This window comes from Salmo salar, chromosome 06 (assembly GCF_965601325.2).
Source record: "Salmo salar chromosome 06, fSalSal1, whole genome shotgun sequence".
Classification (NCBI taxonomy): domain Eukaryota; kingdom Metazoa; phylum Chordata; class Actinopteri; order Salmoniformes; family Salmonidae; genus Salmo; species Salmo salar.
In genome coordinates, this window is record NC_138296.1 from 61,098,937 (window position 1) to 61,118,620 (window position 19,684).

General features: G+C 41.9%; 1 protein-coding gene across 1 annotated transcript; it reads left to right on the plus strand.

The window, feature by feature from the left end:
- The first annotated feature begins 1,062 nt into the window (after positions 1 to 1,062).
- Positions 1,063 to 15,753, plus strand: LOC106607907 (5-hydroxytryptamine receptor 1E). Its single transcript, XM_014205387.3, has 2 exons — positions 1,063 to 1,406; positions 14,463 to 15,753. The coding sequence occupies exon 2, from the start codon at positions 14,549 to 14,551 to the stop codon at positions 15,668 to 15,670; it is 1,122 nt and encodes a 373-aa protein (XP_014060862.2). The 5' UTR covers positions 1,063 to 1,406; positions 14,463 to 14,548; the 3' UTR covers positions 15,671 to 15,753.
- Positions 15,754 to 19,684: the final 3,931 nt, after the last annotated feature.

Below are 19,684 nucleotides of genomic sequence, written 5' to 3' on the forward strand. Positions count from 1 at the left end.
CCCATTTTCCATGGGCCTATTCATATCAGCTAAAACCTATTGAGTTGGAAACATCACTCAATGTAAATCATGCAGTATAATTGCTATATTAATTGCGGGCCGAACAGGCTCCCATTAACATCGACGGGGCTGTAGTGGAGCGGGTCGAGAGTTTTAAGTTCCTTGGTGTCCACATCGCCAACGAACTATCATGGTCCAAACACACCAAGATAGTCATGAAGACGGCACGACAACACCTTTTCCCCCTCAGGTGACTGAAAAGATTTGGAATGGGTCTCCAGATCCTCAAAAAGTTCTACAGCTGCACCATCGAGAGAATCCTGACCGGTTGCATCCCCGCCTGGTATGGTAAAGCGCTACAGAGGGTAGTGCGAACGGCCCAGTACATCACTGGGGCCAAGCTTCCTGCCATCCAGGACCTATATACTAGGCGGTGTCAGAGGAAAGCCCCCAAAATTGTCAAAGACTCCAGTCACCCAAGTCATAGACTGTTTTCTCTGCTACTGCACGGCAAGCGGTACCGGTACGCCTAAGTCTAGGACCAAAAGGCTCCTTAACAGCTTCTACCACCAAGCCATAAGACTGCTGAACAATTAATCAAATGGCCAGCGGATTATTTACAATGACCACCCCCCCCATTAGTTTTTTACACTGCTTCTACTTGCTGTTTATTATCTCTGCATTGTCACTTCACGCCTACCTACATGTGCAAATTACCTCAACTAACATGTTCCCTGCACATTGACTCTGTATCGGTACCCCCCTGTATAGCTTCCTTATTGTTATTTTATTGTTACTTTTTTATATATTTTTTACTTTAGTTTATTTGGTAAATATTTTCTTAATTCTCTATTGAACTGTACTGTTGGTTAAGGGCTTGTAAGTAAGGTCTACACTTGTTGTATTCAGTGCATGTGAAAAAGAAAGTTTGATTTGATATTGCCTGGTGAATTTTTATGAGAACGCTCAACTGCTTCTAGCAAAAGGTGCCCCCTAGTGTTTGCGTGCGTTTCATTCAAGTGCAACTCACTGACAACCTTGATATTTGTAAGGAGACGACAACCAAAGCATCCAAGTGTCTGTAATAACTGACAGAACGATATTTTATGAGTTCTCCCGATAAACTCGCAACGTCCGGATTTAGAACAATGAGATCAGTGCACTCCTATGTGCAGAGCTAATGTTGCGGATTATTCGAAGGTTCTGCAGACCCTCAGTGGAAAATCTTCAATTCGCAAATGTAAGGACACCTGATGAACGGTTCAGCGCGGTTCAACGCCGGAAATTGCGCTCAAAAACCTACTAGCTCGTTGAGGACTACCAACGTTCAACGAGACAGATTTCTTCATTTACATCAAGAATTTGAAATGATGACGCTCCAAAAGAGTTTGGAAAAACGATATACGGTAAGCGATGCGTTGCGCACAAAACTTACCAACACTTCTTATTAATGAGCACACTATACCTTTGAAATCAGGATGTTGTATTTAGACTGTAGTCTTATCAGTCACAGTTATCTGTATAGGTAAATGTTGCCTTTTTTGTTATCGACTGCTCGATTACGTTTAGAATAGCTGCATCTGGTTTCTTTTTAAATGTTAATTGTGGCGAAATTATCAGTGAAAATTACCTGTCTATGATCCAGCAAAAAAACGAAATTAAAATAATAAGGTATATCTGACATCTTTAGATATTATCTGGCTTACTGTTTTGGAATGACTTGTTAATTAACTTGAAGAACAAATTCATTTAGTATTTTCTCCTTCAGGGAATGTATGTTTTATTTAGGTTTATGTTTAACGGTTTTAATATAATAAAAGGGATCAAGGGTGTATCTTTCCAGATAAACCAAAATCTAAGATGAATGTGTTTTAATTGGACGATGCTCAACAGAATGCATGGGAAATCTCTTATCGTTCATAAAATTATGATTGGCTATTGGCCTACGCATCAATGAAAAGGACAATCATTGAAAAATTAGGCTATAGGCTTCAGGCTGTCTAGGACATTTAAAATAAATTATTTCCCATTCCTTTATTGAATCTTATGTGAATGTATGATAACGTATCCAATAGAAATCGACTGATTCGTCCATATGTTTAACATAAAGTCCCCATCCCATACTTTATCCATGAGGGCTAATGAATAAAATGTCGATTTGGAACTTAAACAGCTTCCTCCTTTAACTCGAAAAGTGAGTAAATGGAAATTGCAAAGTGGTGTATTACGGACTGAAATGACACAATGGGGAATTATGTAGGAGAGACCGTGCCAGCCATGGACTGCTGCACATCATTTTGTCAAGTTCGTAGTTCGTAATGGAGTGTGTGTGAGCGCGTACTGGTATCTGTGAGCTCCAAAGCTTGGAGTGGGGGTTGGGGGTAGGAGTCGTAGCCTCTTCCATCCTTCTTTTGAGTTCACCATTAAATGCGTTTGCACTCTGTCCTATAGATGATCCAAACAAAGGTTACATGTGACAGGAAAGATAACACAAATGTGTGGATCTTTGAATAGACAGATGGCTCTGGCCCCAATAATTAAACTTTACTAGCACTGGAAAAAGCACAGGAAAGAGAATAGGCATATGGCTATGGTAATACTTTACTAGCACACCAGGAACTTTTCACTGGGGTAGCTAATACAATCTTTCTTTGGGGTGCTAATGCTAAAAATATTCTTAAGGGTGCTTCAGCACCTTCAAGCCCGGTCAGGACACTCTCTTGATGATGGAGTTGGTGTCATGCAAAGCCACGCAGTTGTAGGTGAACAGTGAGTACAGCTGAGGACTGAGGACACACCCCTGGGGTGCCCCTGTGTTAAGAGTCAGTGTGGAGAAGGTGTTGTTGCCAATCCTCACAGCCTGTGGTCTGCCCATCAGGAAGACCAGGATTCAGTTACAGAGTGTGGTATCCAGACCCAGGGCTCTGAGCTTGGTGTCGAACTTGGAGAGAACAATAGTGTTGAATGCTGAACTGTAGTCATTGAACAGCATTCTCACATAGGTGTTCCTCTTGTCCAGATGTGTTATGGCCGTGTGAATAGCGATCAAAATGGCAACTACCGTGAATCTGTTGGAGCGGTAGGCAAATTGTAGTGGGTCCAGTGTGCCTGGCATGCTGGCATTGATGTGGGCCATGACCAGCCCTTCGAAGTACTTCATGATGATCGAGGTGAGCCCGACGGGGCAATAGTCATTTCCGCATGTCACCTTGTTTTTCGACAATTTACCTGTCTAACATCAGCTTGCTTGCACTGAGGTGGGAGGGGTGGGGTGCGTCCTTAAAAACAAAACAATTTCATGCAGCACTAATAGGACGTTTTAAGACCCACGAAAAGCAGGTCTAAACGGAAATAATATTGGTATGGATTTTTAGAGCGGAAGCACAGCCTATCCAGCTGTGATGCACAGTGCCCATAAAAGAGAGATGTGCCGGTGAATCTCGTATTTAGAAACATAAAACAATTATTGTTTCTCCTCATTCCTGTATCACAGCAAATCCAAATAATCCAACATCCACACAAACAAACAGAGCTTGATTATGTATTCATGTCTGTAATTCTTATGCTCTACAGTTTAGGTTCTGCTATTCTGGCAGGGTGGGGATGTCTGCAATGACAAAAAACTATAACAAAAACAAGGAGATCAGGGGTATAAGTATTAGATCAATGTCTTAGTGCTGCTGTGTGGCTGATTTCCCATTATGATCAAATGTTATTACATTTTAGGAGCGGGAAGTCTTACCACCAGCCAAATTTATAACAGATAAGAGTTTAGTGCACTACTTTTGACCAGAACCCTATGGGCCGTGGTCAAAAGTAGTGCACTACAGTATATAGGGAATAGAATGCCATTTGGAATGCAACCAGAGAGTTCTAATTGAGTAAAGTGAAACTTTCAATACTCATTCATTCTCTCCCAGGGAGGGACATTACACCTCTAACAGGCATTGAAGGCAATGAATAAAAAGTCTAATCTCAAAAACATTGTTCAAAACAACTTTGACAGTGCATTTACAGTATAGTGACATTACTGCCTGGCGTTTGGAAGATAATCAAAACAGGAGTTTATATCAAAGCATTCTGAGGATTGTTATCCGGCTGGGTTGTGTTAAAAGTCCTACTCAAGTCTCTTTTTCAGCTCATTTATCACCTGATTTACTTAAAGTTCCAATACAGTGGTATTTATCTCAACATCAAATCATTTCTGGGTAACAATTAAGTACCTTACTGTGAAAGTTTTCAATTAAAATGGCTAGGACTGTCTGGGAGTAGTCTGAGTTGAGAGGGGAAAACTGAAAACCAGCTGTTATTTGCAAAGAGGTTTGGAACTATCTTTCTTAATGGTCTAGTTACTAAGGCCAAAACTCCATCCCACCAAAACAGACTGAGATTTCAGGCAGTCTTTTCAAACAGCTCTTACAATAAAATGGCATGATCATCATTTTCACAATTTCACAGTATTATTCCAACCTCATAGTGTGGAAATATACACTACATGGCCAAAAGTATGTGGACATGCCTTCAAATGAGTGGATTCGGCTATTTCAGCAACACCCGTTGCTGACAGGTGTATAACATTGAGCACACAGCCATGCAATCTCCATAAACAAACATTGGCAGTAGAATGGCCCGTACTGAAAAGCTCAGTGACTTTCAACGTGGCACCGTCATGGGATGCCACCTTTCCAGCAAGTCAGTTTGTCAAATTTCTGCCCTGCTAGAGCTTCCCCGGTCAACTGTAAGTGCTGTTATTGTGATGTGGAAACGTCTAGGAGCAACAACGGCTCAGCCGTGAAGTGGTAGGCCACACAAGCTCACAGAACAGGACCACCGCGTGCTGAAGTGAGTAGTGCGTAAAAATCGTCTGTCTTCGGTTGCAACACTCACTACCGAGTTCCAAACTGCCTCTGGAAGCAACGTCAGCACAAGAACTGTAAGTCGGGAACTTCATGAAATGGGTTTCTTTGGCCGAGCAGCCACACACAAGCCTAAGAGCACTGAGCGCAATGCCAAGTGTCGGCTGGAGTGGTGTTAAGCTCGCCGCCATTGAACTCTGGAGCAGTGGAAACATGTTCTCTGGAGTGATGAATCACGCTTCACCATCTGGCAGTCCAACGGATGAATCTGGGGTTGGTGGATGCCAGGAGAACGGTACCTGCCCGAATGCATAGTGCCAACTATAAAGTTTGGTGGAGGAGGAATAATTGTCTGGGTGTCACGCCCTGACCTGAGAGAGCCTTTTTATGTCTCTATTTAGGTTTGGTCAGGGTGTGATTTGGGTGGGCATTCTATGTCTGTATTTCTATGTTGGGGATTGCTTTGTTTTGGCCGGGTATGGCTCCCAATCAGGAACAGCTGTACATCGTTGTTGCTAATTGGGAGTCATACTTAGGCAGCATGTTTTTCCTTTGGGTTTTGTGGGTAGATGTTTTCTGTTTAGTGTGTTAGGATACCTGACAGGACTGTTTGGCTGTCGTCTTTTGTTTATTTGTTAAGTGTTCTCTTTTTTCAATTAAATTACGAAGATGAGCACTAACCACACTGCGCCTTGGTCTACTACTTCAGACAGCCGTTACACTGGGGCTATTTTTCATGGTTTGGGTTAGGCCCCTTAGTTCAAGGGAAGGGAAATCTTAATGCTACAGCATACAATTACATTCAAGACAACTCTGTGCTTTCAACTTTATGGCAACATTTTGGGGAAGGCCCTTTCCTGTTTCAGAATGGTCAATGCCCCGTGCACAAAGCGAGGTCCATACAGAAATGGTTTGTCGAGATAGGTCTGGAAGAACTTGACTGGCCTGCACACATCTCTGACCTTAACCCCATTGAACACTTTCGGGATGAATTGGAACGCCGACTGAGAGCCAGCCTAATTGCCCAGCATCAGTGCCTCACTAATGCTCTTGTGGCTGAATGGAAGCAAGTCCTCGTAGCAATGATCCAACATCTAGAGGAAAACCTTCCCAGAAGAGTGGAGGCTGTTATAGCAGCAAAGGGGGGACCAACTCCATATTAATGTGTAAATAAAACACAGAAAAATCACGTTTTTGACTGCATTGGGCCTTTATCAAAAGGTACATCTCAATAGGTGGTCCAAGTATCCTCATGTGACAAATGTGTGTGTAAAAATAATCACTGGAGGACGTTTTTAAAGATCCACCAAACATGCCGATTGGCTTGTGTGTTTTTAGAGAGCAATCACCGCAGCTGTTCAACCCATGTTAGTGGGGAAATGGACATCGTCAAATCAAAAACCAACATCCATGTGTTACCCCTTGTGACACATGGATGTTCCAAATTCAGTTTTAGACGAGACTAACTTTATGATCAAAATTATCCAATTTACACTTTGTAGTCAATTTTGAACTAGAGTAAATGTTTCGGACTCATACCGATGCCAATGTCGTTTTCAAAGGCAGTCACTCTTTAAAGCAGAGAAAAGACATGGAAGTGGCAGATGGGATTTCAGGACATGGACAGTACCCCCTGCTGGTTGACCATCTGTTCCTCCACAGCAAGATTTACATCACAACTTTGATATGGTGACATTAAGAAAAGTTAAACTCAAAAAGTTTAAACCAAAACATTCTGAGGATTGTTATCTGGCTGGCTGGGTTTATGTGTGTTTAAATCTGAGTTGGCCCTCAAAGCTCATCACTAAGCTAAGGACCCTGGGACTAAACACCTCCCTCTGCAACTGGATCCTGGACTTCCTGACAGGCCTCCCCCAGGTGTTAAGGGTAGTTAACAACACATCCGCCAAGCTGATCCTCAACACGAGGGGGTGTGTGCTCAGTCCCCTCCTGTACTCCCTGTTCACCCACGACTACATGGCCAGGCACGACTCCAACACCATCATTAAGTTTGCTGATGAAACAACAATGGTAGGCCTGATCACCGACAACGATGAGACAGCCTATAGGAAGGAGGTCAGAGACCTGACTGTGTGGTGCAAGGACAATAACCTCTCCCTCAACGTGATCAAGACAAAGGAGATGATTGTGGACTACAGGAAAAGGAGGACCGAGCACGCCCCCATTCTCATCGACGGGGCTGTAGTGGAGCATGTTGAGAGCTTCAAGTTCCTTGGCGTCCACATCACCGACAAACTAACATGATCCAAGCACACCAAGACAGTCGTGAAGAGGGCACGGCAAAACCTATTCCCCCTCAGGAGACTGAAAAGATTTGGCATGGGTCCTCAGATCCTGAAAAGGTTTTACAGCTGCACCATCGAGAGCATCTTGACGGGTTGCATCACTGCCTGGTACGGCAACTGCTCGGCCTCCGACCGCAAGGCACTACAGAGGGTAGTGCGCACGGCCCAGTACGGGGCCAAGCTTCCTGCCATCCAGGATCTCTATACCAGGCGGTGTCAGAGGAAGGCTGTAAAAATTGTCAAAGACTCCAGCCATCCTAGTCATAGACTGTTCTCTCTGCTACCGCACAGGAAGCGGTACCGGAGAGTCAAGTCTAGGTCCAAGAGGCTTCTAAACAGCTTCTACCCCCAAGCCATAAGACTCCTGAACAACTAATCAAATGGCTACCCAGACTATTTGCATTGCAAATGCCCTTGTTTTTAAAAGAAAAGCAATTTTTTTTTGTCCATTAAAATAACATCAAATTGATCAGAAATACAGTGTAGACATTGTTAAATGGGTGATTTATTTTTTATTTTTATTGAATATCTACATAGGCGTTGAGGCCCATTATCAGCAACCATCACTCCTGTGTTCCAATGGCACATTGTGTTAGCTAATCCAAGTTTATAATTTTAAAAGGCGAATTGATCATTAGAAAACCCTTTTGCAATTATGTTAGCACAGCTGAAAACGGTTGTTCTGATTTAAAGAAGCAATAAAACTAGCCTTCTTTAGACTATAATCTAGACTATAATCTGCCATTTCCACCTACATTAGTAATTTACAACATTAACAATGTCTACACTGTATTTCTAATCAATTTGATGTTATTTTAAAGGACAAAAAATTTGCTTTTCTTTCAGAAACATTTCTAAGTGACCCCAAACTTTTGAACGGTAGTGTACATAATTACCTGAAATACCTCAACACCGGTGCCCCCGCACATTGACACATTGACTCTGTACTGGTACCCCCTGTATACAGCCCCACTATTGTTATTTACTGCTGCTCTTTAATTATTTGTTATTCTTATCTCTTACTTTTTTTTTTTGGTATTTTCTTAAAACTGCATTGTTGGTTAAGGGCTTGTAAGTATGCATTTCACTGTAAGGTCTGCACCTGTTGTATTCGGCGCATGTGACAAATACAATTTTATTTTATTTCACATAGTACTGTAGACTTGTTGGACCCTGGAAATTACAAGATGCTCTCTGCCCCAACTTTGACAGTGCATTCATATGGTGACATTACTACCTGATGTTTTGATGACAAACTAAACTATTATGATCAGAAACAGGAGTTTAAACCAAAGCATTTGAAGATTGTGATCTGGGATGTGTTTAAATTAGAGCCATGGCAGTGGCATCATTGTGATTTCAGCACCATGGATAGCACTCCATATACCATGTCTGTCCCACTCTCCATCCCACCAAGATTTACATCCTGAAAGCAACTGTCAATCAATGTCTGTGTGAAAGACTAGGTGAATGTGGGGACAGAGGCCCCTGCATTGATCAATGTCCTCCTTCTTACACAGTAATATATTGTTCCTGGGGTTCCATCTTAAATGCGCACAGCTGGTTGTTATTACCTGTTCTTGCTACCTTGAGAAAATATGATGTTTCCATTCATGGTCTCGTGGTTCAGGAGTGAATTATAGGCCAATTGTTTGTCAGACATTTATTTATTTTTTGTGTTTAAGGCGGTCACATTTAATTTGTTGCTTCTCTGGGTGGGTACATCAGTTGCGTTTAAACTGGACATGAATTGTGTTCTTGACAAATAGAAGTGTCATCCCTCCATACACAGCCTTACAGAAACTTTAAGAGTCCCAAAATACCACCTATTCTTCCTCTACCAAAGCCAAGAATAGTTTAACCAGTTTTCCCCATAAATATATGATCTCTCCCCTGTCCATTTGTATCTGTCGTGCAGAGTTGCCCCCTCGCCATGGTCCATCATATTCAGAGCCTGTTTCTGTGTCTCAAATGGCACTCTATTCCCTATGTAGTGTACTTTTGATTTGCCATTTGGGAAGCACAATGTGTCTCAACTCCCTAATGGTCAAAATGCATTCCAGAGCAGGAGGCTAGTGGGTGGAATAGAGGTGCAAGTAATATGCCTGGATGTCATAACGTATCTAATTGGATATGAAATGGAAATGGAGATACATTTGACCTCTCCCTTCACCTACAGGTGTGGGATCTTAATTTGACCAGTTTCTCACAGCAGGAAAATAATCCTGCAGCAACAGGAAATGTGGATTATAATGAATGGAAATCAATTAATTTGATACATTTTTAGTTGGGGTAAATCATGTCTGTAATTTTTAAGTGGAAAATACAAACTTTACTGCAACAGCAGGGTGATCAAATTAAGATCCTACGCCTGTATCATTTTTCCATTTCTATTTCCTGTCATCTCTTTGCTCCAGGCTGTTATTTGTTCCACTCATCAGGTACCCCTGTCTATCACTATTAATGTCCCCTTTTCCAACAGCAGGCTTAGCAAAGAGATCATTAACGTGTTTGAATGATTGAATCGGATCATTATTGGCTACAGTGTATGTTGATGATGCATTGTTCGCCCACAACTTGTGATACAGAGCCACAGGGACCTGGCAGTTTTATAATAATGCAAGATCACCATTGCAATCTCCACTCCTGAAAGGTCATCCATTTCCCTGGTGAGATGATAGCTGAGTAATAGCATCATTTGCCGACTTCCTGAGTGTGATTTGCCTGGCTCCGTACAAAATGAAGCACAGTCAGCACAGTCAGCATAGTCAGCACAGTCAGCATAGTCAGCACAGTCAGCATAGTCAGTGAGTGATTTAGATGTCGTCCATCAGTCTTCTACCTCGAATGTGCCAAAGCTGTAAAAGAAAGTGTCTACATCCCAAATGGCACCCTATTCCCTATGTAGTGCACTATTTTTGACCAAAGCCCTATGGGGAATAGGGTGCCATTTGGGACGTAGACAGTGTGTTCTATCACAACCTGGTCTCTGGGCAATTCATAGGATTTGGTAGGTAAATGTATTCCCTCCATTTAGTATGATATATTACGTTAGGTTACATTATGAATGGAATAGCGGTCATACAATATCATACGAATTGAAGGATGTATAGTATCACACGCCTTACCTAGTCGAACAATATCATACGAATTGGATGACGTAACTTATCATACGTTGGCAGAGGTATAGTAGAGGACGTATAGTTTTATACGTCTTTCTCTGAGACCAGGTTACTTGTTGCGTTGTAACAAATTTACGTTGGTGGTTAGGAGAACTAAAACCACAAAGGTTAGGAGAATTAGGTTAAGGTTAGGAAAAGGATTAGGGGAAGGGTTAGCAAAAATGCAACAGTTCTTCCCGATGCGACTCGAACACGCAACCTTTGGATTGCTAGGCAGTCACTGTATACACCCCCCACCCCCCTTTCAGCTTCTGTTTTAGCCCAGTAGACAGGTCATAGACTTGGGTTAGCATAGGTCATGTGAAAGAGATATGTGCCTTTGGAGTTTTTATTTACTTCCTTCCCAGTAGAAATGAATGGGGCATCTGAGTTCAAAGCAGAGTTATTTCAGTCACTGAAGCAGAGTTTTGCATTAGATTTGAGAGGGACTTGGTGCTCTTCAGAGGGATGACTAAATGCTTTTTTAATTCTCAATTAAATCCCATGTTTAATGACCGCCTTGCAGCAACTTTGCTTGAATCAGAGAGGGAAATACTCCAAAGGGGGAAAATGATTGTTTGGCGTATGAGAACCTTTTGATGTTTGACAGTCTCAAAGCCCCACGGATTCTATTTCAATACAAAGTGATGGGAGTGTTTGAGACATGCTTTCATTTCCCCGGGGAGGTAAAGTATAGTAAAGCAAGGGGTGTTCAAATGGCATTATATCATAACTAGGTCAATGAGAGGAAATGGGTCACTTTATTCTCTAGTACACACTACAACAACACACAGAGTGAAGGAGTGTTATGTTCAATTGAGTTATATCTTTATTGTGCCAATATGCAATTATGCATTCTCAAGAAATATGAAAAGCATTTTCAGGAAGTGGTTGCTGGTTGTTGTGTAAAGATCCTTGCGACATGGGGGTGTGCATTATCATGCTGAAACATGAGGTGATGGAGGCGGATGAATGGCACGACAATGGGCCTCAGGATCTCGTTGTATCTAATTGCCATCGATTACGATGCCGAACTGCGGTCAGGTCAAGACCCTCGTGAGGACAACGAGCACACAGATAAGCTTCCCTGAGACTGTTTTTGACAGAAATTTCTGACAGAAATTCTTTGCTTGTGCAAACCCACAGTTCATCAGCTGTCTGGGTGGCTGGTCTCAGACGATCCCGCAGGTGAAGAAGCCGGACGTGGAGGTCCTGGCCTGGTCGTTATACGTGGTCTGCGGTTTTGAGGCCAGTTGGACGTCCTGCCAAATTCCCTAAATGACGTTGGAGGCGTCTTATGGTAGAGAAATGAACATTAAATTCTCTGGCAACAGCTCTGGTGGACATTCCTGCAGTTAGCATGCCAATTGCACGCTCCCTCAAAACTTAAGACATTTGTGGCATTGTGTTGTGTGACAAAACTGCACATTTTAGAGTGGCCTTTTATTGTGCCCAGCACAAGGTGCACCTCTGTCATGATCATGCTGTTTAATCAGCTTCTTGGCAAATGAGAAATGCCCACTAACAGGGATGTAAACAAATTTGAGAGAAATAAGCTTTTTGTATTGAACATTTTTTGGATCTTTTATTTCCATGAATCATGGAACCAACACTTGTACATGTTGTGTTTATATTTTTTGTTCAGTGTATTTTGAGTCATACTTTAATAAAATATCAGGCTCCCAGGAATGTCTTTAAAGACATGGATAAAAGCAAAATGTGCTGTCTCTTTGCTCTGCTCTACCATGGTATGACAGTGGTGTGCTGAGACCTTTTTCCTCAGCGGAAATGGCCTTTCAAATGCCAGACTGAGTGGTTACATGAAAAGGCTCTGAGGGGGAGGCAGTAGGATGTATTGCACACACACCTCTGTATTCTCCCAGAGAATGCTTGACAGGTTAAGCCTGTGATGACACCTTCGGATGAGCGGAAAGCATTTTTGAAAGGTACTGTATTCTTTGAAAAGCAACTTTCAGGCCTCTGCACACCTCCGATGTTGACTAAATGGTAATACGAACTAAGGCATGTTTTACTGGTACTTCCAAAGTAAGTTAGATTATATTTTTCAAACAGAGATGTATTATGAATTCAAAGTTCTTTTTTTTCTCTCCACTCTCCTTTCCCTCTACTCCCACCAAGTGGATAGTCTTAGTAACTAGTTACATTCCGTTTTACTGGCTCATGCAAATCATTATCAGCAGGGTACAAGACTGAGGATTTTGCTTATTCTCAGTCTGAAACCCAGGCTAAATCAAATCAAGAACTAAGGCTATCTTCTGTATACCACCCATATCTTGTCACAACACAACTGATTGGCTCAAAAGCATTAAGAAGGAAATAAATTCCACAAATTAACAAGGCACACATGTTAACTGAAATGCATTCCAGGTGACTACCTCATGAAGCTGGTTGAGAGAATGCCAAGAGTGTGCAAAGTTGTCATCAAGGCAAAGGGTGGCTACTTTGAAGAATCAATATAAAATATATTTTGATTTGTTTAACACTTTTTTGGTTACTACATGATTCCATATGTGTTATGTCATAGTTTTGATGTCTTCACTATTATTCTACAATGTAGAAAATAGTCAAAATAAAGAAAAACCCTGGAATGAGTAGGTGTGTCCAAACGTTTAACTGGTACTGTACATGTCTTTAGTATTTTACAGATAGAAATATCCAAAAAGTATAAATTAACAATCTGCTCTATACAATTCCGGTCATGGTATGTCTTTCCAATATGAAACCAAAATATTTAGGCTGACTTTATGTCCAGTGTCCAGAAAAATGTATTTGCGTTACATGCAAATATGTGCATATTTAATGAGATATTGCCTCATTTGGATATTTTTAGACAATATTTCAGAAAAGTTGTAACACAAAATAGTAATATATTGCTATATATATATATATATATATTCAACTGGTAAAAGTTAATTGTTATATGACTAAGGGGGAAAAATTACCCTATTAGGGTGTGGTGCCTCACCTTAAGTTCTCATTGTTATTTTACAACTGTATCAGTCTATGACCTTAGTTGCTCTGCTTCATGTTGAGTTAGACAGACAGATGGCCAGGACTAATTTGCACATGCCTAATTCACACCATGCCCTGGCTTGGCCAACCTGTCATGTTTATATTGACTCAGCTGAGGTGTGCGTTATGAGGTGCACTAAGGGGCAGTAGTGAACCATGTCCATGCTGACAGCTACCATTGAAATGTTCTGTCTACCTGGTCTAGCTAAGGTCTGCGTCCTAAATAGCACCATATTCCCTACATAGTACCATGGGGCTCTGGTCAGAAGTGGTGCACGATGTACGGAATAGGGTGCCACTTGGGATACAGTGTCCTTCAGCAGTCTCATGCCTGCTTGCAGATATAAAGCCCGATATTTCTTCCTCTCAGAGAGGATGAGAGACATTGTATTAGATAGATAAGCCTTAGAGCGATATGCCTCTTTTAGACTTGCCCCATTGCTACATTCACTCACTGTAACATAGATTATTCTCTTTATTCTCTGTCTCAACAGTTTGCGCCTTATTAACGTTTTGTAAGAAGCAATTACTTTCTCCGATTGTATGGTATTTTATGTTGGATAGAATTGGAAATCTGGTACAGTAAAATATCTTTATATGTCAGTGAAGTAATGGAGGGTCAAATGAATGTTTTATGGAACAGCATTTAATTACAGACAAACAAAAAAAATGCTGTGATAATTAGCAGTGTGGCCTCTAATTGAGGAATTCTCCCTTCTGTTTTATAACTACTCTCTGTGTTAAGTGGCTTTTCATCTCCCAAATGACATTGCTCAATTACTGCTGTGGGCTGCACTATTTCACCTTGATTGTCAGTCATTATCCTATTTTATAGCAACCCCCAATAACCAAGGGTGGTGCCTTCGATTCGAAAGGCAGGTGAAAAATACAAATACTACTTTAATGTTTGCCAGAGCAAAGAAACTTTGTGCCTTCTATTGTGTAGCAGTTATTACAAAATATATACAATATATAATGATGTCTAGTGTACTTGTTAGAATTCTTATAAAGTATCATACTGAAAAATACATTTTCACCAAGGTCTCTGTGATAGTGTAAAATATTTGTTCTGAAATAATATTTATGCACTTTTTGGTGTGTTACAGACTGACCTTTGACCCATAGTGTGGATCATCCTATCCTTGGGAGAGATTGTATCCAGCAGAAGGGGGAGATCTGGCCCTGTCTGGAGATGGAGATGGAGAGGTACCATGGGGACAGCTCCACAGGGCCCAACATCACCAACAGCACAGGAGCCCCAGCCAGCGCTCTCCCAGCGGTGCTGGTTACAGACAGGATGGTGGTGCTGGTAGTTCTGCTGGGGCTCCTCACCCTCCTCACTGCGCTGGTCAACGGTGCCGTCATCACAGCCATCTGCACCACCAAGAAGCTCCACCTACCTGCCAACTACCTCATCTGCTCGCTGGCGTTCACTGACTTTCTGGTGGCTATCCTGGTGATGCCAGTCAGCATCCTCTACATCGCCACGGACACCTGGTCGTTGGGCCAGGTGGTGTGTGAGGCCTGGCTGAGCATGGACATGACCTGCTGCACCTGCTCCATCCTGCACCTGTGTGTCATAGCGCTGGACCGCTACTGGGCTATCACCAAGGCCATTGAGTACGCCCGCAAGAGGTCAGCCCGCCGGGCAGCTGTCATGGTGGGCATCATCTGGGTCATCTCAGTCTTCATATCTATACCGCCCCTCTTCTGGAGACACAGGCCCGGTAGCCATGGCCCAAAACAGTGCATCATAGAGCACAACCATGTGGGCTACACCATTTACTCCACTTTTGGGGCATTTTACATCCCCATGACCCTTATTCTCATATTGTACTATAGGATTTACAATGCCGCAAAGACACTTTACCAAAAACGGGTCTCGTCGCGGCACCTGAGCAGCCAGAACTCTCTAAACCACTGCCGTGTGGCACACACCTTCTGCGTATCGGACCTGTCCACCTCAGACCCCACTCTGGAGTTTGACAGGCTCAATGTCACCATGCGTATCCCTTCATTTGAGACAGAGATGGAGGCGGCAGATGAGAGGCACCAGATCTGTACCTCCAGGGAGAGGAAGGCAGCACGTATCCTGGGCCTCATCCTTGGGGCTTTTATCCTCTGCTGGATGCCTTTCTTTCTGAAGGAGCTTCTTGTAGGCTTACAGGTCATAACTGCCTCCCCACATGTATCTGACTTCTTAACCTGGCTGGGCTACATCAACTCACTCATTAACCCTCTCCTTTACACCAGCTTTAATGAGGATTTTAAGTTGGCCTTTAAGAAACTGCTCAGACGAAAGGAGCATGCATAGGTTTGCAGGCCCAGGTTGAACGTACAGTATTGTCCCATCAGAGAATGTATTAGGGAAAGTTACATGCAGTGTGTCCATTGGCTATATGACTTGTGTGATGTTGTGCGTTTCTAAATAAAAGTCTTAAATGATCTGCTTCTTATTCTTTGCTGAAACACAAACTTTGACCAAGAATAATCATGGCTCATAAATGCATATCCATACACAAAGACATACAGTCAGGTCCAAAATGATTTGCACCCTTGATAAAGATGAGCAAAAAAGACTGTATAAAATATATAATACCAATACTGAGCTACAGTATACTGTATGCTCCAAAAAAAATGTATTTGATCCTAATACAATTGTTCAGAAAAAAAGATTTTGTTTAACAAGAAATGTGCCTTTTTCTAAAATGTTTTATGAGATTGGAGAACACGCTGGTAGGGATCTTAGACCATCCCTCCATACAGAATCTTTCCAGATCCTTGATATCCTTCATCTGCACTTATGGACTGCCCCCTTCAATTCAAACCACAGGTGGGAGACAGTCTGGAGACATTGGAAAAATGTAGATTTTTGTGGTCAATTAACAATTTCTTTGTGGACTTTGATGTGTGCTTAGGGTTATTGTCTTGCTGGTAGATCAACTTGCTGCCAAGTTTCAGCCTCCTGGCAGAGGCAACCAGGATTTTGGCTAAAATGTCCTGGTACTGGGTAACGTTCATGATCCTGTTGACTTTAACATTAACCAATGGAAGCAAAATAGCCCCATAACATCAAAGATCCACCACTATGTTTTACTGTAGGTATGAGATACTTTTCTGCCTATGCATCCTTATTTCAACGCCAAATCCACCACTGGTGTGTGTGACTAAAGAGCTATATTTTCATGTCATCTGACCATAGCACTGGTTCCAATGTTTCAAAAGTGTTGCATATAGATTTGTTGGCATTTTATTGCTTTGAAATGTATAGGAATGAAGGATGTAGGTAATGTTGTCAGTCTGGTGTAGAAGGATTGTTCTACTCAGTTATATCACCAGCTGGCTGTTCTGTGTGCAATGAGTTTTGAATATTTGTGTTATTTACACACCAGGTAAATTTGTAGTAGTAGTGATATACAACATTTCATTATTTGACATCCGGGTGTTTGCATTTGTTGGAGGACATGAAAATAGAGTTCTTTGGCCACACACACACCAGTGGTGAGTTCCGTGTAGAAAGAAGACTGCACAGGCAGAGGACCCCATCTCCAGGCCATCAGACTGTTAAACAGTCATCACTAGCTGGCCTCCACCCAGTACCCTGCCCTGAACCTTAAACTGTCACTAGCCGGTTACCACCCGGTACTCTACCCTGCACCTTAGAGACTGCTGTCCTATGTACATTGAGTCCTTGAACACTGGTCACTTTAATAATGTTAACATACTGTTTTACCCACATTATATGTATATACTGTATTCTAGTCATGGCTCATCCTCTATATCAACTGCTGTACACACCTTTTCTATTCACACACTGTCTATACACACCATTCACATACAGTGCCTTGCAAAACTATTCAGACCCCTTGGATTTCTTCACATTTTATTGTGTTACAAAGTGGGATTAAAAGACTATTACACAAAATACTCTCATGACAAAGTAGAAAAAAAAATAAAAACATTTTTTGGGGGGGGATTAACAGAATTTACATAACTAAAATACAGTCGTTGCATAAGAATTCCGTTACCTGAATTAATACATGTTAGAAACACCTTTGACTTCGAATACAGCTGTGAGTCTTCTTGGGTAAATCTATAAGAGTTTTTCACACCTGGATTGTGCAATATTTGCCCATTATTCCTTTCAAAATTCTGCAAACTTTGTCAAGATGTTAGGGATAATGGCTAGACAGAATTTTTCAAATCTTGCCATAGATTTTCAAGCAGATTTAAGTCAAAACTGTAACTTGCTAAGCAACCCAGTGTCTGGTGTAAAGCAGACTGAAACAGGTTTTCCTCTAGGATTTTGCCTATGCTTAGCTCCATCCCGTTTCTGAAAAACTCCCCACTATTTGCCGATGTCAAGCATGCCCATACCATGATGCAGCCACCACCATTCTTGAAAATAAGGAGGCAGTTACTCAATGATGTGTTGTGTTGGATTTGCCCAAAACATACAGCTTTGCATTTAGGCCAAAGAGTTTATTCCTTTGCTGTGTTTTGTTGTTGTTGCAGTATTACTTTAGTGCCTTGTTGCATACAAGATGCATGTGTTTTTATATTTGTAATCTGTATATTTGTATTCTTCCTTTTACTATTTAATTTAGGTCATTATTGTGGAGTCACCACAATGTTGTTCATCCATCCTCTGTTTTCTAGCATCACAGACATTGAACTCTGTAGCTGTTTTAAAATCACCAATGGCCTCATGGTAACATCTCTGAGCAGTTGAATTCCTGTCCTGCAGCTCAGTTCAGAAGGACAACTGTATATTTGATGTGTTTAGGTGGTTTAATATATAATCCACAGCATAATTATTAACTTGATCATGCTTAAAGATATATTCAATGTCTGATTTGTTATTGTTACCCATCTACCAATCACTGCCCTTCTTTATGAGGCTTTTGAAAAGCCTTCTGGTCTTTGTAGTTGAATCTGTGCTTGAAATGCAATACTTGACTGAGAGACCTTACAGATGTTGTATGTATGGGGGACAGAGGAAGGGTTAGACACTCAAAAATCATGTGATTTGTTAAGCCAAACTGTACTCCGGAACTAATTTAGACATGCCTAAACAGAGGGGATGAAAACTTATGTAACAACTATATTTTAGTTATGAATGTTTTAGTTATCAAAACAGTCATTTACCACTTTGACATTACAGAGTATTTTGTGTAGATTGTTGACAATAAAATTACAATTAAATCAATTTTAATCCCACTTTGAAAACACAATAAAATGTGAAGAAATCCAAGGGGTCTGAATACTTTTGCAAGGCACTGTACATATCGGACTCTGTTCCAGAAACTAATTTCCTACAATATCAAATCAAATCAAATGTGATTTGTCACATGCTTCGTAAACAACAGATGTAGGCTAACAGTGAAATGCTTACTTATGGGTCATTTTCCATCAATGCAGAATAAAGATTGTAGAATTCTCTAAATTCTCTGTCATCAGCAAACTTGATGATGGTGCTGGTGTAAGGGTGCGTGCTGGGGGCAGGGAAGTCAGGCGCAGGAGAATGAACTTGGTATAAAACGGAGCAGTTTAATAAATGCTCAAAACTCCGAAAACCAAAATATCCAAAATAAAATAAGTGGGTACAAAACCCGTCGCACACCAGAACATATCTTGCACAATGCTTACAAACGAACAATCACCGACAAGGACAATGAGGGGGAACAGAGGGTTAAATCCACAACATGTAATGAATGGGATTGGAACCAGGTGTGATACAAGACAAGACAAAACCAAAGGAAAATGAAAAGAGGATCAGCGATGGCTAGAAGGTCGACGACTTCGACCGCCGAACGCCGCCCGAACAAGGAGAGGGACCAACTTCGGCGGAAGTCGTGACAGGCCACACAGTCGTGGGTGAACAGGTAGTACAGGAAGGGACTAAGCACACATCCCTTCGCAATTCAACGGCTCAGACACGAGAGGTATGTGGCAGGGTCTACAGTCAATCACGGACTACAAAAAGAAAACCAGCCCCATCGCATACCACGATGTCTTGCTCCCAGACAAACTAAACAACTTATTTGCTCGCTTTGAGGACAATACAGGGCCACTGACACGGCCCGCTACCAAAACCTGCGGGCTCTCCTTCACTGCAGCTAACATGAGTAAAACATTTAAACATGTTAACCCTCGCAAGGCTGCCGGCCCAGACGGCATCCCCAGCCGCGTCCTCAGAGCATGCGCAGACCAGCTGGCTGGTGTGTTTACGGACATATTCAATCAATCCTTATACCAGTCTGCTGTTCCCACATGCTTCAAGAGGCCCACCATTGTTCCTGTTCCCAAGAAAGATAAGGTAACTGAG

Bases quoted from the DNA above. Each gene is read 5' to 3' on its own strand.
- LOC106607907 (XM_014205387.3), top strand. From the start codon at position 14,549: ATGGAGATGGAGAGGTACCATGGGGACAGCTCCACAGGGCCCAACATC.